This window comes from Aplidium turbinatum, chromosome 7 (genome assembly GCF_918807975.1).
Source record: "Aplidium turbinatum chromosome 7, kaAplTurb1.1, whole genome shotgun sequence".
Taxonomy (NCBI): domain Eukaryota; kingdom Metazoa; phylum Chordata; class Ascidiacea; order Aplousobranchia; family Polyclinidae; genus Aplidium; species Aplidium turbinatum.
This window is the reverse complement of record NC_137478.1, coordinates 15,107,748-15,135,594: the sequence shown is the minus strand read 5'-3', so window position 1 is coordinate 15,135,594 and position 27,847 is coordinate 15,107,748. Positions and strand designations below refer to the sequence as shown.

Here is a 27,847-nt window from a genome sequence, read left to right as displayed (position 1 = left end):
TGTCTTTCTAGATGTTACAGCTTCCTATGACACCGTATGGTATCGCGGCCTTACTTGCAAGCTGCTTCGCCTGCTTTCTGACCGACATATGGTTCATACGATTATGGAACTTGTCAGGAACCGAAGCTTCACCCTCACCACTGGTAGCTCACGACGAAGCAGACTGAGACGCCTGAAAAACGGCGTCCCAAAGAGATCGGTCCTGGCTCCACTTCTTTTCAACATCTACACCCACGACCTGCCTACTACGGTCTCCGCAAAATATGCTTATGCGGACGACCTGGCAATTCTCCACTCCGCAAAGTCGTGGGAAAATCTAAAAGACACCTTGAGCGGGACATGAAAACTCTCTCAGCCTATTTCCAGAACTGGCGACTGAAACTTAGCGAAACCAAAACTGTGGTAGCAGCTTTCCACCTCCATAATCGGGAAGCTGATCGTGAGCTACACATTCTGAACAACGGAAAATCTCTGTCCTTCTGCCCCCAACCAAGATATCTTGGGGTGACACTGGACAGATCGCTCACATACCGCCACCATTTGATGTCACTGCGCAAGAAACTCACATCCGCGCTGCGCTACTCAAGTGCCTGGCAGGCTCTAGCTGGGGAGCGAGGGCTGAAACTTTGCGTATAGCAGCCTTAGCCTTTGTCTACTCTTCAGCAGAGTACTGTGCACCTGTTTGGTGCCGCAGTGCTCACTGCCATAACATCGACACTGCCATAAACAGCGCCCTGCGCACAGTGACCGGATGCCTGCGTCCACACCATTGGACAATTTCCCCATTCTCGCTGGCATCCAACCTGCTGAGCTTCGTCGCGAAGAAGCCACTCTGTCCCTCGGTCGACGGGCACTGGAGCCTAACCACCTTCTCCACCACAAGATCTCTGCTCTCCCAAACGAGCACCCCCGTCGACTGAAATCAAGACACCCATTCGTGCCAGCCGCTCAACTTCTTATCAACGAAGCTGATGTACAAGCCATCTCTGCGGCTGCTTGGGCGGACCATAAATGGAGTTCTGAATGGAAGTCAACCGCCACCAGATTCTATTCGTTCATCCCCGACGCCGACAAACGCCCCATCGGTCTAACACTAACAAGACAGGCATGGGTGCGCCTCAACCGTCTCCGTACTGGCGTCGGGCTTTTCCGCTCAACCATGCACCAATGGGGAATGGCCTCTTCCTCCTCCTGTGAATGTGGTGCCGAGGAACAGACCGCAGATCACATCATCAATGACTGCTCCATCTTCAAGCCACCTAACGGAGTGGAAGGTCTGCAGTCTGCACGTCATGGATGATCAAACTAAAGACTGGCTGCTCTCTAGTAGCCTTCCAGTGTAGTCCGGAAACATCGTGAGTCTGGGGTGGTAAAAGGATAGACCCTCGGCCCCAGACGCTCACACGACGACGACGACGACGAACTTTTTTTTGATTTATCGTTTATCGTTATCGCTTTAGGCATTTTTCGTTTATCGATTATCGTTATCGCTTAACTGAAAAATGAGTTATCGCGCCCAACACTGGTTGCCACTGAAACCTTCTTCTTTTTTTTCTTGAAATGTGAAGAAAATTTCCTATTTTTTTCACAACTGATTTTTTCTTTTTAATTTTTTTTACCTTTTGATTTGTTATTTCGTGTGGCTGATGTTGAGCATGTGTTGTTCATAGATAGGCCTGCCGTTTGTAGCTTGCGGATATACAAATTTAGCCTCAAACTGTCATAAAATTTGTTCTTTTATTGCGATTGAATAGTTTTCTTACTCCTAATTGTAGTGTGGAAAATATTTAATTTACTTTTTAATTGAATTTTGCGTGTTTAAATAAATTTACTGAGTCCGGTTGTATCGCATGGCTTGTTATGTTTGTGGTGGACCAAGACATCTTCTTTTCCGACCTCTATTTTGATGAATAAGTTTGAAATGTCTATGTATCTTTTTTTCATTTTAAGTTTCTGTCTTAATTTTTTCTCATGCCTTTCAAAATTGTTTTCTTTTTCCAAAATTAAAGAAATTGTAAACTCGAATTCTGTCTGCAGACTCTTGTCTGGAATGCATGTCCGACATACGACCGTTTTAATGGTCCCAAAAATTTCTCATCCCGGGGCTTACCACTTAGCTAGAGGCCCACTCAATTTTAGTTGGTGCAGTATTTTCGACTCCAGCATGTTGGACTCCAGCCACCCGCACTTGCTGTTGTTTCTCTGGGCAAGAAACTTTACGATAATTGCCTCTACCCAGTGATCGATTTCGAGTAATGGGTAGTACCAAATTTAAGTCATAAGTAGAGTAGACAACCGGAAACAGACATTGCCGTCGGCTGCAGCGTGGGTCAGGTGTACGTCGGAAGGCGTACACCGATGCATAGCGCTCAAGTCCGCTTTCCCGCAATGCAGGATAAAGATATGACAAACAAACAAACAGACAAACAAACAAAAGGTCTCCTGCAGCAATAAACGATGGTAAAATTGGGAAGATGCTGGATATTAATAGCACTTACCTGTAGCCTACTGAAATTAGGCACACAATGAAGTAAAAAGTTACTGTTGGATGATAACGAAGATAATAAAGTACATTCATCTTACTGGTTTCTAAAGAGGTGACATTTCGAAACAATTTTTTACGTAGTTAGAGGAAACTGTAGTTTAATCTTTAAAATTAATTTGATAAAACACATGATTTTGCTGACAGTGGCATGTATTCAAGTATTCAAGGAGTTCACTAAACTCTCGCTATATCTAAGGAAACTTTGGTAGTGTGATTATCCAAATTTCAAAGTTTCTTTTAAAGATTAGTTTGTTTGCCCTTTTTCTCAAGAATTTAGAGTAGAGTTTCTTTGTCCCTTTTAACTTCTAATATTTTAATCTTTGTCTCTCTATTATAATGGGTTTTAACAATCATGAGATAATAAATAAACTAGCTTTTGAAAGAGAAAAAAATCCGAGCGTGTTGCCTTTTCTTTATCAGATACCTACAGTAGACCTACTTTTTTACACACTGGGTAGCCTATAGGAGAATGGTATTTTTCGACCTATTATTATTGAAGCCGAGTTCAACTAGCATCCTTATCTTTCAAACTTTTAACTCCCATTTTGCCACTTTGTAGTTCAAATAAAAGGCTGCTGTTACAAACATTTTATGAATTCTTAACAACTAAACAAATAGGATAGAAAAATTTTTTAGCACTTACTTGTGAATTTGCAACAGCATTAATTTCTTCTTTTGCTGATGAAAGTAGGTACTGAGCTAGTTGTTTTTCAGCAGGACTAATTTTTTCGTTTTTGATTGCTTGATCCTTACGATCAAGATCGTTTTCTGGTTAGGAAAGCGTTTTGTAAATTCAGAGTATGCAAAACACGAAACACTCACAGATATTACACATTTTTGAAATCTTCAAAACTATTGTGTTATTTTCAGATAGAAAATACTCCAAAATTAAACTTGCATTCGAACTTCAAGTAGCCTGTAACTCAAGAAGCAATGAAGCATGCTAGTGTAAAATATTGCAGTTTGACAAATTACAGAATAGGCTATAGTAAAGCATTGATAGATTTAATGCCACAAAGCTTAATCCTGGAACCACCATTTGGTCCAATTAACTTTTTGAGATTTTAGTACTGACTCTAAAAAAATTCCAACTTATTTCTAAACATTCATATTATATCCAAACGTTGAATAATAAAGCTAAGAATCAATCGACCCCTTTGGTAATTCTCGTAGACGAAAATTCAGTAGTTTTACAATAAAATAAATAGAACAGCAATCAAATCTGACGCGATTATCTGGAAAGCAAGAGATAAATAAGCAATTCAGGCAAGGAAATAAGTGATAATAAAGGTAAATTAGAATTAAAACTAGTCGTGAGCTGTAAAGCACACTTCAGTAATTCAGGCTTTTCAAAATAAAATTGAAAAGTGGTTCCAACTGAACCGAAACGATTTACAGCAATTTTTTGAAAATAAACTCACGGAAAATAAACTTTGCGTCAAGATAAAACAAGATTTTATTATGAAAAAGTACATAAACAGGTATTTTTATTTTGTATTGTAGGTATTTTATTTAGAACCTTTTACCTAAATACTTTATAATTTTGGGAAAATACTGCCTACCATACTTTCAAATAGTTACGTTATTAATGTGTTTGTAGAGTTTTAGTGATGTTTACTTTTGTTTCGACTTGCTAACCAATCAAAATAGATTAAATATTGCATTGAAACCACTCGCTTATTACAACTCCGCCACCGTCGAGAGAAACCTGAAAAGATTTCGCAATTGGTCACCATCGAGATTAAGCGATCGACTGCGTAGACGGATGTTAGTGCACATGTTCACCTTTCAAAAGACCTCTGAATGTGGTTTAAATGAGTGCTAATTTGTAATAAAACATGTTTTTAATTAAATTTTACTTACGAGGTAGCAAGATTCCGAAAATTTGACGAAACAAATGTTTGAAACCATGGGTTTGTTCTCGAGGAAGACCAGAAGCTATTCTGATCAAGTCACTCAGATTGACCATGAATGATGTTCCATCAACGCTCATTTCCACAACTCTAGACAAGTTAAGCAACTTTTCACAAATGTAGGTACAAACGACCTGCTTTAGTCTCATGCTGCAGGTTCGCTGTGGTAGTAGCGGTTTGCACTAGCTTTTGAAACACATTTCCCTAATGTACAATGACGAATTGTGAATGGCGATGATTCTGTGTGTTGTTATTTTATAAATTTGTTTTCTTCGACTTGAAGCGGCTGTCTTCATTTAGATCTGTTGAGTTTATGTGTCTTCGAGCGTGATTATTGTAAAGTTTGTTGAATCAGTTTATTAATAGATTAGGTGTCGTAATTCAACTGATTCGACAAATTTTACAGCAATCACTCCTTTCAACACATAAACCATGTACCACTAGACTATTTTAAAAGTACATCCACAAAATCAACAAACCGCAGTCAAGACAGAAGCTTCAAGCCGATGAAAAAAAAAAATATAAAACAACTACACACTGAGTTCAACACAACTTGACATTGTATATGACTAACGAACTTCATTGTTTTAAATTAAGGTAGCACGTTATTGATCTATACTTGATGTAAAAATGCAAACGTTAGTCAGCCGCCCAGTAGCACTCACAGTTGAGGGAGCAATCGCCCATATAAAATTGTAGCTTGTTCTCCCAAAAGATATGTTTTTAAAACAATTAAAACGACGCTTTAATGACATTGCATTACATGTTAAATGGCGTTTCATAAATCTATGGCTGCATTCAGCAGCTATAACTTTAAACACACTCTATATTTCAAGTATTGAAATATATTTTCCCCCTACAGTTGTTTTTGCTTGCCCCTAAAAACTTTTTCTAGCTATGTCACTGTCCCATATGCTGGTATCAAACTGAAAGCAAACAAAGTAAAAATCGCTCAGAATTTTCAAATTGTATTACTGTAAAAAAAAAAAAATACTGAGAGCAAGAAGTGTAAAAATTTACTTTTGGAAAGCTTGATAATCTTGTAGTGCCTAGTATAATATGATCAAGAAAAGCAATGCCATCTCGCCAACGATTGCATTCTGCTTTCTCTAGTGATTTTGCAGTGTTGTTAAGTGATATTTTGAGGTCTTTACATCAGGGTTACTCAACTAATTTTAACAAAGGTCCAGTTTGACAAGTTAAATATTTTTAGCGGTCCGGTGAAAAAGTTATTTCACACGCAACCACGAAAGTTAAACTATCTGGGAGTGACAATTGGGGAGTCTATAGGAGTCGAAGCCCCCAAGCAACTAGGATAATCAAAGTATAAATTGCTTCCTCCTACTAGAAATCTGTTTAAAGAAGCCTTGAAACGTGGCAATGAGGTTATTCTTCCTAAAGCTCAAGGTCCACCATCAATACCCAGAAGGTCCGGATTCGGACCGCGGTCTGCCAGTTGAGTAGCCCTGGTTTACACTCATCTTTTCGTCTTAGAATAAATGGATATTTGAAATTTAGTGATAATGCTGTTGCACCAAAATGATTATGTAAATCATGTTTCAACAATGTATCTAAAATATGGTAATAATAACAGATTTTTAGTGCTTAATTTTCAAAGGTTTTTTAGTTCATTATTTTCTTTCTTTAAACCTACCACATGATCATTTTTTTCTGCATGTTTGCTCGTCTCATGAAAGTGCAAACACCAGTATTCATGTTTTTGAGCCTTCTATAAATTTCGTTTTTAATTGTTCTTTTTTCATTAAAGCTGTATAAATACTACTTTGAGATGGGGTGGGTATAGAAATACCACTTTCTCACAAGGTTTTGCACACCTTGTGGAATTTTCTTGTAGTTAACTTTGCAATGCTCGTTAAACGCACTGCAAACTCAGTTTGGAAAGGTGGTGGCTTCCAAATTTTATACAACTTCTGAAACACTGTTCTTCTCTCACATTTTCTTCAGTGTCTGATTTAGCTTTGCTGCTGTCATCAACAAACTTTTCTGTGATTAATACTTTCTCTTTTAATAATTTCAGCTTTCCTGGGTAATTTCATTTTATATATTTTGTGGAGTAATTTGGTCTATTTTCCTTTTGATATTTACAGTGAATAGAACTCTTTATCTTCTTGGCACAACCTTTTTCTTTTTTCATCTATTTTATCTTAACAACAGGCATTTAAATGCTTTGAATTAACTAGAAGCTCTTACCAGCAATTTGTTACAAAGTACAAAGTAAAGCGAAATGAACCATCATGATTTTTCACATGAAGTCGACACAGTTCATTAACACACCTTGGTAATGTTTTACTATCCTTAACACTATTCTATAATCCCTTAGGCTACTGCTCGTAAGGGACTTATTTTTCCAACCTCCTCGTGGTGAGTCCTGGTAATTCAAATTTACGAAGCAAATGGCAACAACCAGAGACTGCAACTCACAGGGAACCCGGGGTTGTAAAAGGATAGACCCTCAGCATTGTGACAGCATTGCTCCTGCAAGAAACCCACACCACCCAAGCATTGAAATCAAAAAGCAGTGGACACCCTGGCAGCATGCACCAATGGCAACATTCATGGAATAGCCACATACCTGTATGTGAACAACTCCGCTAAGTGGATACCGATTGCTTCATTCAACCCTGACCGTAAAGTTGAATGGACTGCCACTGAACTCGAAGGCACAGCTGTGATCAACTTGTCGAAACCACCAAATACACGTTTGCAAGCTAACTCCATTCCCGCCTTTGCTCCACCATGCATGTATGCTGGAGACTTCAATTCCCACAGCACAACCTGGGGCTACCGCCACTCAAATGCAGACGGCATAGCGCTTGAATCATTGGCAGCTGTCACTGGTATCCAGTTAATGTTCAACCCAAAAGAACCAGACAGTTTTTTGTCAGGAAGATGGAAAACAACAACCAATCTGGATCTGGCCTTTGCCAACGTAAAAGGACCTTTACCAAACCGTACCATCCTTAGCCCTTTTCCTAAGTCCCAACATAGACCATCGCTCATCGCCCCTGAAAACCCATTCAACCCAGTCCCAAGCAAACCTGTAAAGAGGTGGAATTTTCGCAAGGCAAACTGGACCAAGTTCACATTCTTGGTTGAAAAGAAAATCCGGCACCGGCCAGAACCAACTTGTAGCGGGTTGGAGAAGTCTTACAAAGCCATCGATAAAACCTTGCTCATGGCAGAAAAGAAGTTCATCCCACGTGGATTCTGTCGTCAATTCATACCTTCCTGGGACGAAAAATGTGTACCGACTGCTGTCTTATATTCGTCACTAGCCAATATTCGGCAATCCAGCGTTCTCATAATTTAACTGTTTCAAGTTTTATTAATTCATTAGCATTGGGCCTGGCAGCACTCAGGCGGATGAATACTTTCGCGTATAAAACAGACTAGCGTGGCTAGATTCGTCCTTTTTCTTCCTTTTCAAATTGACACAACTTGGCGTCTTGTGCTTTTGTCCTGGATATCTGGGAACATCGACACAAATGCTGCGTTATCAATACAGAAGACATTTTGAGAAGCAACTGTAGTGCTTGATCTATGTATACAGAATGTTAGCTTAACCACTTCTGTCACAATGACATCTGCTCTCATCACTTCTGTTACAAATGCAACAAACGCTATGATGCGTTCTTGGTCTCAAAAACCAGTGAAGAGACATCCATGACTGCCACTGTTCTGTTGGAACACCTCAACGTAAAACGTAAACAGCGTTGGGAAGATACAGTACAAAGCATTGACTTCACCCACTCAAGCATAGCTGCATGGAAAACTTTCAATCGCCTTACAGGCCACACCTCCAATCTTAAACGATGCCCTGTGACTGCGAATGCCATAGTACATTAAGCACAACAGCTCTTATCCAATGGCAAATAAGAAGCACGCCCTTGAAGTGAAGCAGAAATGCGGCAGGCTCTGGAACGCCCCAAGCGCAGATGGCGATTTGTCAGCCCCCTTCAGCACCAGAGAACTTGCATCTGTCATCAAACAAGTTAAAAGCGGGAAAGCACAAGGGCTCGATAACATCCCTCCAGAATTCTTAAGGCACTGTGGCCCCAAATGTCTGGCATGGTTGAAAAGCTTCAATTCTGCTTGCCTGACCCTCCAATCCATAACTAAAATCTAGCGAAAAGCCACTGTAGTGGCACTGCCTAAACCAAACAAGTCAGCTGACGATCCCATGAGCTATCGCCCAATATCACTACCCTGCATCCCATACAAAATCCTGGAACGGCTCCTGATAACTAGACTCGAACTAGTTGTTGATACCCAGCTGCCGAAAGAACAAGCTGGATTTCGGCACGGACGCCCCACGACTCATCAAGCAGTCAAGCTGACCGTGGATATTGAGGAAAGTTTCGAGAAGGGCAACAAAGCATGAGTAATCTTGGTGGACCTCACTGCTGCCTATGACACTGTGTGGCACCAAGGGCTAACCGCAAAGCTCCTCCGCATGATCCCAGACAAAAAGGTAATGCGATTTCTAGCAAACATTCTGGTACATTGGACCTTTTTGCTAAAGACGAGTGATGGTCAGTGCAGCCGGCCCAGCCGCTTAAGATATTGTGTTCCGCAAGGATAATGCTTATCACTCCTATTATTATTTAACATCTACATCAGTGACATGCCAAAGACTACGTCACGCCAGTACGTCTAAGCAGTGATGATCTGGCACTACTCCATTCTGACAAGTACCGACATGTGGTAGAGGAAGCACTTATAGATGACATGGCCCAAATCGCAGACTACCTGCTGCTGAAACTACCTGTAGATGCTGAAACTGAGCCTGGCAAAGACCACCGTCACACGTTTTCACTTTTGCAACATGGAATCTACACGCCAATTGTCAGCGTCTCTCAACGGAAACCCACTCCCACACAACCCGTGTCCCACCTACTTAGGAGTGAAGCTCGACCGACAATTAACCTACAGACACCAATGCCAAGCTATCAGCATGCAACAACTTGCTGAGGTGCGTAGCCGAAACATCCTGGGGTGCTAGTACATCCACATTCCGTACAAGTACTCTTGCACTTGTTTATAGCACCTCCGAATATGCTTCGCCCAGTTGGTGCCGCAGCGTACACACTTGCAAATTGACACTGCCCTCAACACCACCATGAGAATAATCACTGGTTGCCTGCTTCCAACTCCCACTGACTTTCTGCTGGTAGGCCTACTATCAGACATCGCCCCAGGTAGACTTCGTAGGGAAAACCACGTAGGCAGTCTGGTGCTACAAGCCATGTCAAGGGATGACCACCTCCTCAACCAGATTGTCCTAAACTTGGACTCCCGAAAGCCCCAGAGCTTGAAATCTCGACGCCCGTTTTCCCTACATGCTGCAGCCATCTGTAAATCCAATTAGGTGAAGCCCAATCGCCTGCGGACTGGGGTGGGCCATTTCAACAGTAACGTGTTCCAATGGGGCCTCGCCGATTCACCATTTTGTGCATGTGGCTCAGATTCTCAGACTGCACACCATATTATCTATTCCTGTCCTGTATATCGACCCTAGGACAGATATGTGGACCTCACAACGCTCGATGATCACACAATCCATTGGCTGCTGCGCCTGGATTTAACAACGTGATCTGCGGCGGCCTCAAGAATCTAATATATTGAACAGTCTTTCGTAGCCTACTTGTTAATTACATTTTTAACTGTTACATTTTTAACGATTGATTTATCTTGTTGAATTGTAAATTTGGCTTATTTCATAATTGTTTTACTGGTATCAACACAACTCTCTCTTTTTGCTTTTCACACATGAAGATGGAGTTTGTAATATCTATCCAAGATATGTTGTTCTTTGGAATTTATTGTAGCCTATTTGATTATTTGCATTTTTATTAGCTTGCAATGACAGAATATACGTGAAAACATTTTCAATACAAAGGGTGGCTTTTTTACTTGTTAAACCTTATTACTGGTATTTTTTTCAAAACATGAAAAACTTCTACTCATGGTAACACGAGGAATGAAAACTTCGCCTTTTTTATACCCCCAGTGTTCACACATACCTTATAGCATAACTTATTCAATGTAAACCTATGTCGTCACAATTTATCATTAGTGCGTCGCTAGTTTAGTAAGTTTTTTGAAGTGCGTTGTACCAGAAAAAAAGAAAATTGAAAACCACTGCTCTTAAATGTAATACTTGTAACCTACCCGCTTTACCAAAAGTTGAACTAGATTACATGCAAAAAAAATATTGTCCTCTGTACCATGCATAGCCGACTCCCAGTAACATTTAGAATAGCAGTTTTCATGGATTTGTACACTGTACAGACTGTGGTTTCGCATTCCTATACACTTTTGTGTCATATTCTACAATGCAGTCCAGTCCCCTCACGTATTTAATTTTTAACCTTCAAGTTTAGTTCATTTACATTGTGAATTTGGCATCACTGGCCACGGCTTAGCAAATCTCACTCATAGCCATTCTGACGTCACAATTGCTTGAACTGACATAAATTGATTCGCGTACCCTAAACTTTTCTTTTCGTTCAATTGTATTTCTGACGGAGGCTGCGTCACTTCTCGCTCTGCTTACTTCAACATGTGGCAGCAATACAAAGTGGATTTTTGATCTCAATCATTATTCCAATGTACTCAGCAAGGCTACTCGCATTCCATAATCCTCAGTCAGTTAGAAATCCTCATTGAGCTTCAACACACGTTGACGCAATTTAGTTAGTTATTTAGCAGAAGACGTCCATCGACTTCCTTCCCCTGCGTCGTGTTAACAGAGTTTGTTAAAAATTACCTCAACTACGTCCATTCCACCACTCACCCTGTTACAATGGTGCCCCGAAATACCACGCACACTCTGTTACAGTGGTGCCCCGAAATTGCTGAACTTCACGGCTTTGTTACAACAAACTCAAGACTTTGAACCAAGATCTCACCGCATTTCAATGGCGGCTGGTAATGTTAACATGTGCTTTTTCTACCTTGCTTTGAGTTATTGTAATCACTTTTCATCTAGTAGCGTAGCTTATTTCAGTAGTTGCTATAGAAACCACAGCACATAGAATTTTTTAGCTGCATGTAACTATGAAGTATATTCATTATAAGCCTATCCATTATTCCTTATATTATTATACTTTCCGCCATTATCTTACGTTTTCACTAAGCAAGCTACTTCCGCTAGAATTGATGGCATAAATACAGCAATGCTCCCACATGCACGTCATAATATCCATCATGACTTTCTAGTGTCACCCCACAAACTTTTTCATCACACATATTCTACCACCCTACATTATTAAGGTTTGAATCGTCTTTATGCATCACAACAGCAATGTTTAAAACCATGTCATGATGTCTCACTGTGCTCACGTCACATCTTTGTAGAATTAACTTTAAAGTCGGTCTTGGTTATGCCTAGCGTCATCTTACCGTTACTAGTGTCTACCTTCAGCTACGCCTTGTCTCAACGACATTGTTTTTTTTTCACTGACATTGCATCATCACTTGTAGACAGAACTAACGACTCTTATAGGTTCTCGTACAGTTTCTTACACATCATCTTCCGCCATGACCATGTCAAGCTACGTAATTGTAACAACTTTTTATGCTAGTATTTATCGCTATTTTGGTAATGTGTTCTTAGCCTAGTCAGTATGTGCTACTTTCTAGCAGACTCTACTTTGTTCGAACTTCGTTTCAGACGCGCCCATCAACATGGTTGCTGCGAGACTGAATGTGAGAGTTCAGGGACTACAACACAGCACCAGCACGATGTTACACACGATAGTCTCACTGATGAGAACACAACATGACACCCCTTGTTCTCCACGACTCGCACAATCCATCATCACATGACTCAGCACGAGATTCCTCAACCTCGAGATGCCTCCACCGAGGCGACTTCAATATGGCTAAACACAACCGCTGACGCAAACTCCAACGTGGTCAACCCCATGTTTGCCACTACTCCCTGCGACGCAACCTTCGGCATGCACTGCAGCTGCATTGTCCCTCCTTTAAGCCTTCTCTGCCTCAGAAGCACACCATGACGTTTCAATCCGTCAGAAGCACATTTCAACGTCAAACACATCAGTGCCGCTACTCGCGCCACTCCGATGTGCACCAGAGCTGCACTGTCATCCAGCACTCATCTGTCACTGGACTTCCAACTGAACTGCTTATCAGCACTGCTATCGTTGTGTCGTCCCACCAAACTCCACAATCCACATGCTTGAACTAATAGAATATTTTCAAAGACCGCTCTCAGACGTCATCCTTGTTTCGCACAACCGCGAGCGCGCCACTAGGTTATATATTTTTTTTAATATTCTGGTTTGCTGCAATGGGTGTCCAGGGCTGGATTTAGCTGATGGGGAGCCCGGGGCACTTTTAGATCGGGGGGCCCCCGTGCAAAAACCACCTCTACGTGTACAGTAGCTTTAATCCAGCACTACACAGCAATTTGCAGAAACTTCAAAGGCTGAAAGAAAAATAGAAAAACACAAAATCACATTCTTTTCACGTAGGGGGGTCCACCAAAAGTCGGGGGGCACGGGGTAAGTGCACCCTCTGCCCCCCTAAATCCGGGCCTGTGGGTGTCAAGGCCTATCTCTTTGGAGGCAGGACATAGACATTGGACAGTAATGGACGCTCACCTGTCTATAGTTTACATAATAATTGTGTAGCTTACCTCATGTTTCTTAAAACTACTTGTAATTTGTTTCATCTTCTGATTGATTTTACAGTTGCCCTCTAGTATTCAATTTCAGTCAACTGAGCAACTGTCATAGTTATATACTCAGCCCCTAAGCTAATTTTATTTGTCTCTATCTCGTCTATCTTGTATTCGTCATTCCCGAAGTCCCTACTACGTATTAACTTCGCTTTGAGTAGGGCCACGTATGTCCCGACTGCGGTTTCGCATTCTTACTCGTTTGTGTCATATTCTGCAATGCAGTCCAATACTCTCACGTATTTAACTTTCATCCTTTAAGTTTAGTTCATTTTCTCTGTCCTTCTGCCCCTGCCTCTGTCGGAAAATCTCTGTCCTTCTGCCCCCAACCAAGATATCTTGTGGTGACACTGGACAGATCGCTCACATACCGCCACCATTTGGTGTCACTGCGCAAGAAACTCACATCCGCGCTGCTCTACTCAAGCGCCTGGCAGGCTCTAGCTGGGGAGCGAGGGCTGAAACTTTGCGTATAGCAGCCTTAGCCCTTGTCTACTCTTTAGCAGAGTACTGTGCACCTGTTTGGTGCCGCAGTGCTTACTGCCATAACATCGACACTGCCATAAACAGCACCCTGCGCACAGTGACCGGATGCCTGCGTCCCACACCATTGGACAGTCTTCCCATTCTGGCTGGCATCCAACCCACTGAGCTTCGTCGCGAAGAAGCCACTCTGTCCCTCGGTCGACGGGCACTGGAACCTAACCACCTTCTCCACCATAAAAAATCTCTGCCCTCCCAAACGAGCACCCCCGTCGACTGAAATCAAGACACCCATTCGTGCCAGCCGCTCAACTTCTTATCAACGAAGCTGATGTACAGGACATCTCTGCAGCTGCTTGGGCGGACCATAAATGGAGTTCTGAATGGAAGTCAACCGCCACCAGACTCTATTCGTTCATCCCCGACGCCGACACACGCCCCATCGGTCTAACACTACCAAGACAGGCATGGGTGCGCCTCAACCGTCTCCGTACTGGCGTCGGGCCTTTCCGCTCAACCATGCACCAGTGGGGAATGGCCTCTTCCTCCTCCTGTGAATGTGATGCCGAGGAACAGACCGCAGATCACATCATCAATGACTGCTCCATCTTCAAGTCACCTAATGGAGTGGAAGGTCTGCGTGTCATGGATGATAAAACCAAAGACTGGCTGCTCTCTAGCAGCCTTCCAGTGTAGTCCGGAAACATCGTGAATCTGGGGTGGTAAAAGGATAGACCCTTTGCCCCAGAGGCTCACACGACGACGACGAGTTCATTTTCATTGTGAATTTGGCATCACATAGCCATTATTACGTCACAATCGCTTGAACTAACATAAATTGATGCTCTAACGTAAATTTTCTTTTCGTTCAATTGTATTTCTGACGGAGGCTGCGCCACTTCTCGCTCTGCTTACTTCAACATGTGGCAGCAATACAAAGTGGATTTTTGATCTCAATCATTATTCCAATGTAATCAGCAAGGCTACTCGCATTCCATAATCCTCAGTCAGTTAGAAATCCTCATTGAGCTTCAACACACGTTGACGCAATTTAGTTAGTTATTTAGCAGAAGACGTCCATCGACTTCCTTCCCCTGCCTCGTGGTAACAAAGTTTGTTAGAAATTACCTCAACTACGTCCATTCCACCACATACTCCATTGCAGATTAATTGATTGTGTTGATATATGCGGGCAAAGATCTACTCACTAGCAAGATCTTTGCCCGCATTCTCCTTGATCGTCTTATCACGCTAGCAGAGGACGTACTCCCAGAGTCCCAACGTGGCTTTAGGCCTTCTCGCGGCACTGTAGATATGATCTTTTGTGCTCGACAACTCCAAGAAAAGTGTCAAGAACAACAACAACCTCTTTCATTTATCTTTTGGGACCTGAAGAAGGCATTTGATAAAGTTCCTCGACCTGCTATGTGGTCTGTTCTTGCTCGATTTGGATGCCTTGACGACTTTATCACCCTGATCCGTGCTCTCCATGATGGTATGCTTGGCAGAGTCTGTTACCAAAACACCCTCTCCGACCCATTCCCTGTTACAGGTGGACTCAAACAAGGATGCGTTCTTGCACCTACATGTTTTTCACTCTATGTGGCTGCAATGCTTAACGAGGTCCCACAAATCTCCCCTGGTATCAACATGCGCTGTCGCATGGACGGAGGGCTCTTCAATCTTGCTCGCTTCCGTGCTAAGTCGAAAACCTCTGCTCATACAATTCATGAGTTACAATTTGCCGATGACAATGCCACACCTGCTTTTACTTCTGATGATCTCCAAACGATAGCCACCCTCTACAATAATTCTTATGAGCATTTTGGAATGGAAGTAAACACTGATAAAACTAGGATACTCAACCAAACGCCACCTGACCACACCTCCCCAGAGATCAATATCAACGAAACACCTTTAGGTGAAGTAGACTACTTCTCTTACCTTGGTAGCATACTTTCAACAGCACCAACATGTGCAAAGGATATTGAACAACGTATAAAAGCAGCTCACTGTGCCTATGGAAGACTTAACTATCGTGTTTTCAACAACCACGCTATATCCATCCGCACAAAAATTATGGTCTTCCGGGCAGTCGTTCTATCTACCCTTCTCTATGCTTGTGAAACCTGGACATTATACCACCGTGACATCAAACGTCTTGAGAATTTCCAGCAGAGGAAACTGAGGCAAATGCTAGGTACTCGTTGGGAAGATTATCTTACTAACGATGCAATCCTTGATCACGCTAGGTTGCCCAGTCTAGAAGCCACCATATTGAAACACCGCCTTCGCTGGACAGGGCATGTCATACGAATGGACCCAATGAGGCTTCCACGAATAATGCTTTATGGTGAACTAGAGACAGGAAAGAGACCCCCCGGAAGACCAAAAATGAGATACAAAGATCAGCTGAAAGTCTCCCTCAACCATGCAAATATTGATCTGGATTCACGGGAACTACTTGCTAGCGACAGATCACTTTGGAGAAAAAGAATTAGGGAAGGCACGGAAATTTTTGAAAAAAACAGGATACAAAAAGCCCGAGAAAAACGAAACAGTAGAAAAGAAAAGCTAAAACTACCACGTCCCCCACCCTCCATACAATGTGACTTTTGCCCACGTCTTTTCCATCACAGACTGGGCCTCCAAAGCCACATACGACATCACCATCCAAAACCAAATTCAATTTGAAGACAAAACCAATGCTCGGACACGAGCTGGAGCCGACGACGACGACGACGATGGCCACCTGGAGATGCGGCCTGATTTGTCACATTTAGCAGATTTTGATTACCGCTACTGTTAGTGTTTCAATGACATTTTCAGAGATGTTTTTAATTTTTGATGTCTCTTAATGATACAAAAGCTTTTTGTCGGCTTGGGGAAGCAGTAGTAAATGAGAAAACAAGTTGAAAAACGCTCAATCAGACTGTTATTGAAAAATTAACAGTCTGACTAAATCTTTGAAATCAAATTGTCTTTGTTTTTCAACATCTGATGATGTTAAAACCCATTGTGTCGTCTAGGTAAAACAGTAAAGAAGGGGAAAAATATAATGTTTAGAAAATTTCATTTAAACATTCGCCCAAAGTTGGCAAAATCTGGCCGTATCTTTAGGTAGCCATGTTTTCAACCTGGGTTTATCCAAACACGAAACCTGCTTTTTGGTTGTTTTTCGCCACAGGACACCCGAAGTTTCAGACAAAATGAGAAAATGATTTTTATCTATAAAAGTTTAAATGATTTAGTCAAGCTGTAGCCAGCGATGTACGCGCATACAAAAATATTGACGCCGTCAGCGTAAACGTAAACGTTCGAAAAACCATACGCCGTATGCGTCAACGTAACTTGTAAAAAAGTTGGCGGCGTCAGCGCATACACTAGCGTAAACTAATTTTGTTTGCTAGGTGCCAAACATTCACACAGTATAAATAAACCACTCGAAACAAACAAGTTTTATGTTGAATTTCCACGAAGAAACACAAGCATCTGAAAGTGTTCATCTGATATTTTGCTGTGTTTTGGTTCCAATATGTCTTTGCCCATTGAAAACATTCTTTCAACTGCAGCACTGGAAGGTATTGGCGTGTTGTAGCGAAAAAAAAAATACATTAAAAAGTATGCGTTGACGCTATGCGCTAAAAAAACGCGAAAACTTTACGGCGTAGCCTCAAGCGCAAACTATCCAAAAAAATGTGGCGCAAGTGTTAGCGTAAACAAAAAGTCTACGCCGCAAGTATGCGGCATAGAATTTGCGGCGTATACGTACATCTTTGGCTGTAGCCCACTAGGTCTATGCTAATCATAAGCTACTGCTTACGCTTTGTTTTGTACTCACTGGTTTTGTCTATATAGCATCATAAAACATTATTTCCTACTGTCTCTGCAATACAGAATAAAGTTGGGCAATTTTACGATGCATCTAGTGTTGAAAAAGTGCAGTGGGACTCGCAGTTGAAGGGTGATATCGTACACATATTTGCTCATGAGATGAAGATTGTAGACCTCTAATAGATTTGGTATACCGTATATAGGTTTTCGTTGTGATGATCAGAAATAAAAACAAAATGAACTGAGATAATCGTTGCAAAAGTCCTCAAGGCTGTGAAGCTATTACGAACATCCCCGGTGCGCAATGATGACAACTTGCATCTTCACAATATTACCGCCTTTGAAAAAAAAGGTTCTTTTCCTTAATTGTAAGACTCAGAGAAATAGTTTCTTCGATGATTTGCCGTTTCTACGAGCAGCGCAAAGAAGTAATTGTGGCGATGATAAGGTTTGGGCCGAGTTTTGAGTTTTCGGAAGATGAATGTGAAACAATGAATGAGCTTTGTAAAGCTCTTATACTACTAAAATGACAGTTGAATACCTTTGGAAAGAGAATGCTGACCTTTGTCCAGCTGAAAAAAGGTCACATTCACCCTACAAAAGCTGGGAGACCTGGACACAGAACGGATCAGTAAGGATCTGCAGGAGAGATTGAATAAACGTGTGCAAGAAAGAAGAAATGTAGAACTGATGCAAGCATTAAGATATTTAAAGTCTTTCAAATGCCTAGACGAGTACGAGTACTAATTTAGACACAAATACTAGAAGCCAAAACTTGTAGCCTATCCTCAGAAAAATCTTCTTTAGAAAGAATCTATCCACAGAGCCTTGACGGTCATATAGACTAGAGGACCGAGAAAGTGTTAAAGTTGAGAAAATTTAAGAGTCAAACGTCAGGATTCTTGCTGGGGAGTTCGCTGGTTTCTGAAAAGTGAAAATCACTATTGCGAGGCCATTGCAACGAAGCCAAGAATAGTAAAAAAGCAATGAGTTTTTTTTCGAGTTACAAACAAAAGAACTGAAAATCTTAGCTTGTAATCAACTTACGTCAGTGGAGCCTATTATTATTATTGTAACTGTCTCCGCCGCCAGTGTAGCCAAATCGTTTGGCATCTGCTGGCTTCGATCAGTCTTTCAACAAGGTTGATAGGATCTCCATTCTGTTTTGTCCTTTGCGATATTTTGCAATCGATGGGGATGTGGTGTGCTGAGCAGGGATCCCAGGCCAGCTTTTCTGATGTCAGATCTCAGCAGTTGTAATAAATTGGTACGGTGACGTCCGGTTCGGCCTTGGTACTTTTTGCTGCCAATTATTGCAAATTCAAGGGCTTTCTGAGGAGGTGAGTCCTGGTGAAGTCTCAGAATGTGTCCAAACATGTTCCATCTCATGGTGGAGATCTTGCAAGACAATGGTTCACTGTTGCATATTTTGTAGAAATTTTTGTTCGAGATAAGACTGTTTGGCCAAGTATGACCAGTTGTGACACGTAAATGTCTTCGATGACAGGCATCCAATCTTTCAAGACTTGCTTTGGTAACAGACCAGCTATTACAGTTGTAGATCATAATTGGGATGCAGTACGCGTTGTACAATCTTAGTCGCAACTGTAATGGGATTCTCGATCTCTTGCTCCATAGTTTCCAGTGTGATCTGAAAGCAACATTGCCTAAATTGCAGCGGGATTTGACATCGGCAGTGCTGCACAATAATGATCCCAAAAGTTTGTGTGTACGCCATTTTTCGTTTCCTCGAATCGGTAGGCTACCAGTATCAGTTTCATTTGTGTCTGCAAGAAATATGTGGGTAAATTCAGTTTTAGTCTCATTCATGAAAAGATTGTAGTTTTTCAGGTTCTTTGTAGCAATAGACTGTAGCATATCAAGTGGCTGTCTTTCCTCATCCAGAATCTCAACATCGTCTGCATACTCCATTTCCAAAGGCAAGCATGTGTCAGATATAGGGGGGTTTGGTCTGGAGGACTGCTCTCGCACTGAGCTCAATGCTGCAGATAGGTAGCAGGTGAAGAGTATTGGGGAGAGGCTGTCTCCTTGAGGGGAACCGATGGTAGTCTCAAAGTTTGCGGACATTTCGTTGTTAATGCGCACATGCAGTTTCGTGCCAGCTAGCAGGGTGCGGGTTAGTCGCAGTTCATCTTCATCACAGCCAGCTTGGTCTAAAATTTGAAGGATTTTTTTGCGTTTGATGGTGTCAAAGGCTTTGGACATATCTATTCCCATTTTGTGGAAATCCCATTTTCTAGCCATTACCACTGAAACGAGCATACGTTGTGCCCAGACAATGTCAGCACAGCTTCTGCCACGTTTGAAACCGCTTTGGAAGGGTCCAGTAAAGCTGTCAATTTTGTCTCTAATCCGATGCAAAATGATGATGGAGAGGATTTTTCTGATGCTATTGAGGAGCACAATGGGTCGAAGATTAGCTGGTGGTCCTTTTAGTTTTTTGGGTTTTGGTATAGCAATTAGTATGCCTTCGCCGATGGTGTCTAATGGTTTGTGTTGTTTGAAAGATTCATTAATAGTCTGTGATATTAAACCGGAGGTTATGTCTTTGGAGAATTTGAAGAGTTCGTTGTTGACGTTATCAGGGCCAGCAGAACGACGGTTTTCAAAGAAGAAATTGCTGCAGACACTTCCTCAGTGGTTATTGGTGTTTGCAAGGGTCTTGCTTCTCCGGTGAATTGTTGTATTGGTTCATCATCTGAATCTGTAAATTGTTGCTGAAACCATTTTCTTACAATCTCTACTTTGCTTTTGTCTGAGAGCACAAAACTGCCATTGACATCTTGAATCATGATGGGGGTAGGGAGCTTTCTCGCTTTAAGTAGTTTTGCTGCTTGGAACATTTTACTGCTGTCTTCAGATGCGGATATTTCTTCTGCCAAAGAGTTGGCTTTTTCTATTGTAACCTCCTTTAATCTTTTGGATATGCTGTGTAGGATGTTTGTACGTTTCTTTTGGAGGTTAGAGCGTTCCATGTTGTTTGTGCTTTGATAAATTTGTAGCCTTAAGGCTTTTTGCTGTTTGGACAGATCTGCTACTTGTTGATCAAACGTAATATGTTGTGGTGGGTTGCTTCTGGTGATGCCGGCAGCTTTTATGGCTGAAACTTTCATGCAGTCAAGTAGATGGTTTATAGTTGTGTTTGGATCATCGTTGCGGTCTAATTCGCTCAACATATTCTTCAGAATTTTCCTATATGATTGCTGGGTCTTTCGATCATCTCTCAGACGATGGATGTTGATTCTCTGTTGCTTGGATTTCTTTGGATGGCGTTTGTGAATTAAATGAATTTTTATCAATTCTTAGTTTCGTGGAAACAAGCTTGTGGTCAGAGTTTAGGTCCGTGCCTGCAAAATACCTTGCGTTTTGTAGTAGAGGGCGTGCTTTCTGTTGACAGATGACGTAGTCAATTTGGTTGTAAATAGACTTACTTAAGTTGGGGTTGTTTGGATCTTTGATAAATCCCGTCCAGGTAGTGCGGTGTCTGCTTGGGTGTTGAAAGGCAGTGTTGCTAGCAAAGTAACCATTGACAGAAAGGAAATCCATGAGTGCATTACCGTTCAGATTGCGTTGGCCAGTGCCGTAACTGCCCAGGCATGCGTTTAGGCCCGTGTCAATGTCATCTTGGGTAAGCTTTCCGAGTTTGGAGTTCATGTCGCCACATATAAAAGTAAGCCAGTTAGCGGGGGTGGTGCTAGCAGTGTGAAGTTCTGCATAGAAATTTTCAAGATTTTCTGGTGTTTCTGCTGCTCTTTCAGAGGTTGGTCCATAGGCGTTGATCAGCCGCATTTTTGTTAGACTACCATTTCGAGTTGGAATAGCGAGGTCCATAGTTGCAATTCTGTCGCTAACGTACTTATAGTTCACAACGTGGTTGATCAGTCTTTGGCCAATAATAAATCCCAAGCCATAATGAACTGACTTGTTTTGTTGCAGCAGGACAAGTTTGTGCCCTGTTTGTAGGTTGACTTCTTGGTGGTCCTTGATTTTGGTTTCTTGAATGCATAAGAGGTCAATATTGTAGCTTTGGCAGTCTTTGCCCAGAGTTTGCTTTTTGGTTTCAGCATTAAGGCCTCGTACATTCCATGTGCCGATGGTGATTTCCCATGGTATAGTGTTGGGCCTTGCTGCAAACTTGGTGCTTGTTGAAAGTTAGACATCTTTCCGAAGGTGGGCCGAGGGTTTATCCTTTTACCACCCACTCGGTGTTTATGCGGCTGTCAGCCCGCAAGCCTAGACGATGATTAGCTTCCTGAAAAATCATTACTGACAGGGTGAACCGCGAGAAGGTTATCGTCTTTCCCACCCCTGTGGAGCCATCAGTGGAGCCTAAAGGAGCATATTCACCCATAGGACTATTTGTCACAAAATTGATAGATAAACTGGATGATTAAAGTCTCAACGCTTTGATCTTCGTGCGTAAAGATTAGAAAAATCACTTGAAAACAAGGGGTTTCAGCGATAAACGTTTAATTAAAGTTTTTTTTTTATTGTATATTGTAAGCATGACGATCTGTATACACAGGCCTTTACAACGTACGAACTGGAGGGCTGACTGAAGGCCGATGTATTTTCAATTTTGAAGTTTAAGCTAAATTCACTTTATATTCCTTTTAAATGATAATTTAAACAATTTAAATTGCCAAAGTGTGATCACTGAATCCCAAATCACTGCAAAACTCCTAAAATTATGTTGACAAAATGACAATATTTTCCGAAATACTGGTGTTGCCAGACGCTTTTTGGATTTCCAGTATAAGTGCCAAAATCTATTTCGTATTTGAATGGTAACAACAGCACAAAAGTAACTCAAACTCTCACAAAATATAGACAAAGACTCTATTTATCAACTAATACTCAAACTATCAACTTATATTTGCGATTTTGGCTACTAACAGATCGGCCTTCAGTCAAATTTTAAGCTGCACGTTGCCATAGCCTGTGTATAAAGGTCGCCATGATTGTAAGTAATAATAATTTAATATCCGGCCAAATCCCAGTTTATCATAAATTTGAAAACCCCCTGGTTTTCGGGATTTTTGTTTTTCAAATACTTGAAATCCGGGTTCTAAAATTTTGTCTCAAATTAGAAACACTAATTGATGCTTGATTGAGACCGAAACAAATAATGAGTTAAGCAATTTAAATATAATTCATAATTTGACATGATCGCAACACTTGTGCAGTGTACAGTACATGAGTGGAAAACTTATTCAGACTGGAATACTTTAAAACTTATTTCTTAAACTAGCTAATCAAGCATCAAAAACAACTAGCGTCTTTTCTGCTATAAATTATTTTGTAGAAGTTTTCAAAGACGCTATGTTGACCACAAGAAAGATGCACTGCACAAAAAGTGCACATAATAGACACACCAAGACTGGTGTGCTACATGACAGTAATATATTTATGAGGCAATATCTTCACATGTGAATCAAAACATCTTTAATTGATTGCAGACTATACTATAGCCTAACATTTTGATTGGTCTATTAGCGCCTCAAGGCCATGTTAAAACTTGAATTTGATAACCTTCCACTTAAATTAACTTAATGTTGTGCGTGTCTACTTGCCTTTTCCGTAAAGCCGCACAGGAGTGAAACATACTGGATTCAAACTTAGAAAGGTTTGTATTGAAATTCTCTTTTCTTCGTTCTTTTGTTTTTAGTTGATAGTAATTCACTAAATAACAAAAGGTATTTATAAAGTATACAAACAATAAATACTATTAATACTACAGAAACTGCTCAATACCAAGCAAAAAAGCTAAGCAGAGCAAATTACATCAAATACAGTTATTTCTTTCTAAAACCTCTACAGTCTGTTTCACCCTAAAAGGGCATAAGCAAAAGGTCCAGAAAAATATGCAAAAACAATAAATCGGTACTACCTGAAAAGAGTTGAAACATTATTACCTTAATTTAATTTTCCAAAAACCCCTCAGAATTACAAAGAGTTAACTCCATCGGATACCACAAAAGTTTTATGTTATTTTGAAGTATTTGAGTTTGAATTTGTTGCGATGACGACATTTACCATCCAGTTCAAAATGCTTGTTTAGAAGGTGGCTACAATCGGCCTTTAGAATGGCCAGCTTTTTAGCAAGACAAGGGCCACAATTATAGCGGCCCCTTCCACTGTAAGGCCGAGCATAGGAGTGGATGGACCATGATATTTTAAAATCAATACCCTTGTTCTTAAGGTTCCAAACCGTTTTAGATAGTTTTGTGCTATTTCGTTTAGACCTATCCATGAAGGAACATTTGTGGTTGGAGAAGCGTTTTTTAAAAGTAGTTTTACAACAACCAATGTAATTTAAAAGCTTTGGGCCGTTATCAATGATGGCTTTGTAAATAATGGCCTTCAGCAAGCATTGCCCATTCAAAGGACAATCTGATTTCACCCTACAATTGCAATCAGGCTGAGATGGTTGATTTGTATCCTGCAATATTGATTTATTGTTGGTGGATAAGATTCTTGCTTGCAACATTCGGAGTACAACTATAGCTTACCTTGATAGTATTACCGTTGAATATCTTATGCAATCTATGATGGGGCAGAAAGGGGATCAAGACTCATTTCCATCCACTTTCCGCCCCATGATATATTGCATAAGATAATCAGCGGTAATATTATTAAGCTAAGCTATAGTTGTACTCCAAATGTTGCAAGCATCATATCCATATTTCTTGTATTTTTTGTTTCGATCCTGTTGTTCTGAGGAGACCTATTGGATGAAAACCCGTTACACAACATAAATTATAACATTTATTCAAATACTGTTGTGAGTGTTAGCCTAGTTAAATGATTTGAAGGTTTAGACTTTAGATAAAAAAACTATTGATTTTTGTCTTTATTTTGGAGTTAACTTTTTTAAAGTTCTACATTTCTGTTCCATAATATGTAAGAGTTGGAAGGATACATTGGATGTAGCCAATTATTTTGAGACTAGAAAGGAATTATAGTCCGGCAGCCGTGATGTATTTGTAACATCATAAGGCACAAAAGGTTTGAGTGTTTTATCAACTGTGGAATATCGGAATGCTTGGAATGGAATGGGGAATGTCCAGAAACCCACATCCGAGGTTTCACTGCTGGGGCGTTTGGAGGCTACGGCCCAGTGAAAAACCCATTTTGGGGGTCAAAAAAACATCATAAGGTACAAGAACAAAACCTACGCCAGATTTTATGCCTTTACTTGTAGATTTTGGAACAAGTTGATCTGGGTGCCTCAGGTGGGGCATTCCCGAATAAGGAGCCCCCAAAGTTGGGGCAAAATACGTAAAAATAACATCATAAGGTACAAAGATGGAACTTGTATCATCAGTTAGGGCATGTTCCACTGAGTACTAAACAACTTTTCTTATGGCTCCAAGGTGGGGCTTAACCTCATTTTGGGGGTATAATCCCTAAAATTTACAAAATTAACATTATAAGGTACATGGATGAAACCAAGTGTAGGTGATAGTACCTTACCTACGGATTTCAGAAGATCAAATTTGGTTGCCCCAGGTAGGGCATTCCCGAATAAGGAGCCCCCTAAGTTGGATCAAATTACGTACCGGTAGGCTAACAATAACACCATAAGGTGCAAAGATGGAACTTTTTCATCAGTTGGGGCATGTTCCACTGAGTTTGGAACAACTTTTCTTATGGCTCCAAGGTGGGGCTTAACCTCATTTTGGGGTATAACCCATAAAATTCACAAAATTAACATTATAAGGTATAAAACCAAGTGTCTTTCGTATATATTTCAAAACGTCGGCAAATATTTTGGAAAATCAACGAAGCATGTAAGATATAATATCTACACAGCATAACATTTGCTTATTAGGTTAAAATTTATCACTATGAAAATAGATATTTTACGCCGGGGAGGATTGGCGGCTAATCATTAGCCTACTGGGAATTCGAAAACGTTCCCGGTTGGCCGGTCAGAGGGTCACTGTCCTGTTTTATGTACATAAGAAAATTTTATTTGAAAAATAATAGTCGTAGCGATGTATCCTTATTCTTTGTTTGAATAACACTGACAATGATTCAAGTTACAAATCGAAGCTTGCTATACAAATACGTACAATGTCTAATTTTATAGTCTACATCATATTACTGGTGAAAGACTATTTCTGAAATGAAATAAATTGTTTGTGAAACGAGCATTTTTATGCTAATTCTATTTGATAGAAGTGGACCGTTATTATTTTTAAATTTCCGAGCTAATTGAGTTTGCTAATCCGCCCCTGATTGTACGTAGGCCTACCTACATTTAAGTTTCTCTCAGACTAAACACTGAACAGAAACAAAGCACACTATGTGGTCTCATTTAAACAACTGAGAGGACTTCTCGAATAACATGTGATTTGTGCTGAAAGGAATGGAAAAATTGCTCGCTACAAAATAACGAAACCTGGAACGGCGTGCGAAAGAAACGTTTAACTATACACTAGAACGAAAAGGTGCACATTGAACGACTTGAAAACGTATGCCCTGTTCATCAAGTCAAAAGGCTTCTTGAAAAAGCATGCCTCCTGCATAATCTCTCTCGAGTAGGCTATGCAGCATTGGCCCCGGTTTGCAGCCATGTGAAAAGATCAATCCTAACACTTTATTCCATGTAGTTTCGTGAGTTCTGATGGAAACCGTAAAATTAATACAAGTTCAAATCATACTCTATCCCCATGTTTACAAGAATAAAGGTAAAAAGTTGCTTATGTAGGCTATAGCTTACAGTTTATTTATACTTGAGGTGGAGAAAAGCAAAAACATCTATTCATTAAAGGTCTGCAGGTTCGTCGTCAGAAAAGTCACATTCATCCGTTTCTGTTGTTTCATAATCTGATTCTGTTCTGTCTTGGTCCAAACCCTTCTCACTTTGCAGAACGTTGTCCTGCGTGGACGGAACTGGATCTCCTGGAGTGAATTTACCATCTTCCAAACGCCAGCCGGTGTCTGGAAAAGCTTCCCTTTTTGGCAGCATGATTCCAAATGCCACAAATGTAATTCGCTCTGAGTATTTTCTGATGGAGCACAGTTTTGCACGGGGAAAATTGCTTCCATCTGAACCTTTCAGTCGTCGCAATGGATTGGAACCTTTCGGTTTGTATGTCTCAATTAATTTTTTAAATCGTAATTCATTAACGCAATGACCACTTTTACATCCATACATCTGGCACACAAATTTTTCAATGCCTTTTTCAATGTTTTCTTCAAGATTTTTCGAATATCCCAAAGCAGCAAAAGCATGTTGAGCATGCACATTTTTCTCCAATATATTAAGGAGTCGAACCTTCCCTTTACCCGAAAAAGCAGCTGTATAATCACAGCCTGTAAAACAATGAAAACCGGAAGTGACGGAAGCTTGTTTGGAAATAAAGTACTGCCAAGCTTTGATACATCAATATATCTCAGAGTGTTGTTTGCCTGTACACCAACTTCCAGCCATATGTTTACGTCTTTTTGTACAAACGACAAATTTCCCAACAGTATAATCAGAACATCCGTGTCATTAGAGTGGACTACCACATTTTTCACATTTTGGCATGCGGTGACGATGTGGAACATTAGGCGCGTATCTGCTTCTTCGTGGTAGCGTAACAAGAACTCCTTTTTACCACACAACATTTTTTCGCCATCTTTTCAATGAACATAACATTTTTCATCAAGTGTAGCATAAAGAACCTTTAAGTCGAGGAAGATGGAATACTCATCTGATTTCCAAGAATTAACAAGAAAATGCACCAATGCTTGCTTGAAGTTGTCATTCCTCATTACGGCTGCAAAATTAACAGGTCGTCAATTTGCGTTCCATTCTCAACTGAGAAAATTTGCCTTCGCGGGTTATGCTTTTCACAACAGCACCTTCAGAAGCAAAGTTGCAGATTTTGTTTTTACGTATTGGCTTGTTGAAGGTGCTAGCGTCCTGGTGGCATTGACTTATAAATTTGTTTCTATCCTCAGTTCTTTTTGAAAAACATTCAAAAGAAAATTTGAAGTGGCAGGAGCGACTGCTTTTCCTGTGCTAATATTGAATAGAAAGGATACATCGAAGCTTGCACTAAATGGATTAACTGTACTGCTTATTTTTTGCATTAGTTTATCCAAATGTCTGCAATCTCTATGGATGCTTGAAGGACGAAAGTCAAATGATGCTTTTTCTGCTGATATCATCCCCAGATCTGCATAGAAGTGGTGAAGGATCGATCGGCGCATAAAGTGGGTAAGTGCCCATCTCTGTCTGGCACCAATTGCATTGGTGAAAGACGTAATCCCAGTGAGTCGATTGGCGGATTCTGCATTGATTGTTTGCTCCAAAGTTTGATCAAC

The 27,847-nt window shown here is 40.8% G+C and overlaps 1 protein-coding gene across 1 annotated transcript in view; it reads right to left on the bottom strand.

Annotated features, from left to right (window-relative positions):
• LOC145773775 (gamma-aminobutyric acid receptor subunit alpha-6-like) overlaps window positions 1-27,847 on the bottom strand; it is a 197,991-nt gene that overhangs the window by 21,985 nt on the left and 148,159 nt on the right. The window contains exons 10-12 of the mRNA XM_082584905.1: window positions 23,098-23,206; window positions 4,409-4,548; window positions 3,189-3,313 (exon numbers count right to left, since the gene is read on the bottom strand). Coding sequence (XP_082441031.1) covers window positions 3,189-3,313; window positions 4,409-4,548; window positions 23,098-23,206 — 374 coding nt within the window. The remainder of the gene's footprint in view (window positions 1-3,188; window positions 3,314-4,408; window positions 4,549-23,097; window positions 23,207-27,847) is intronic.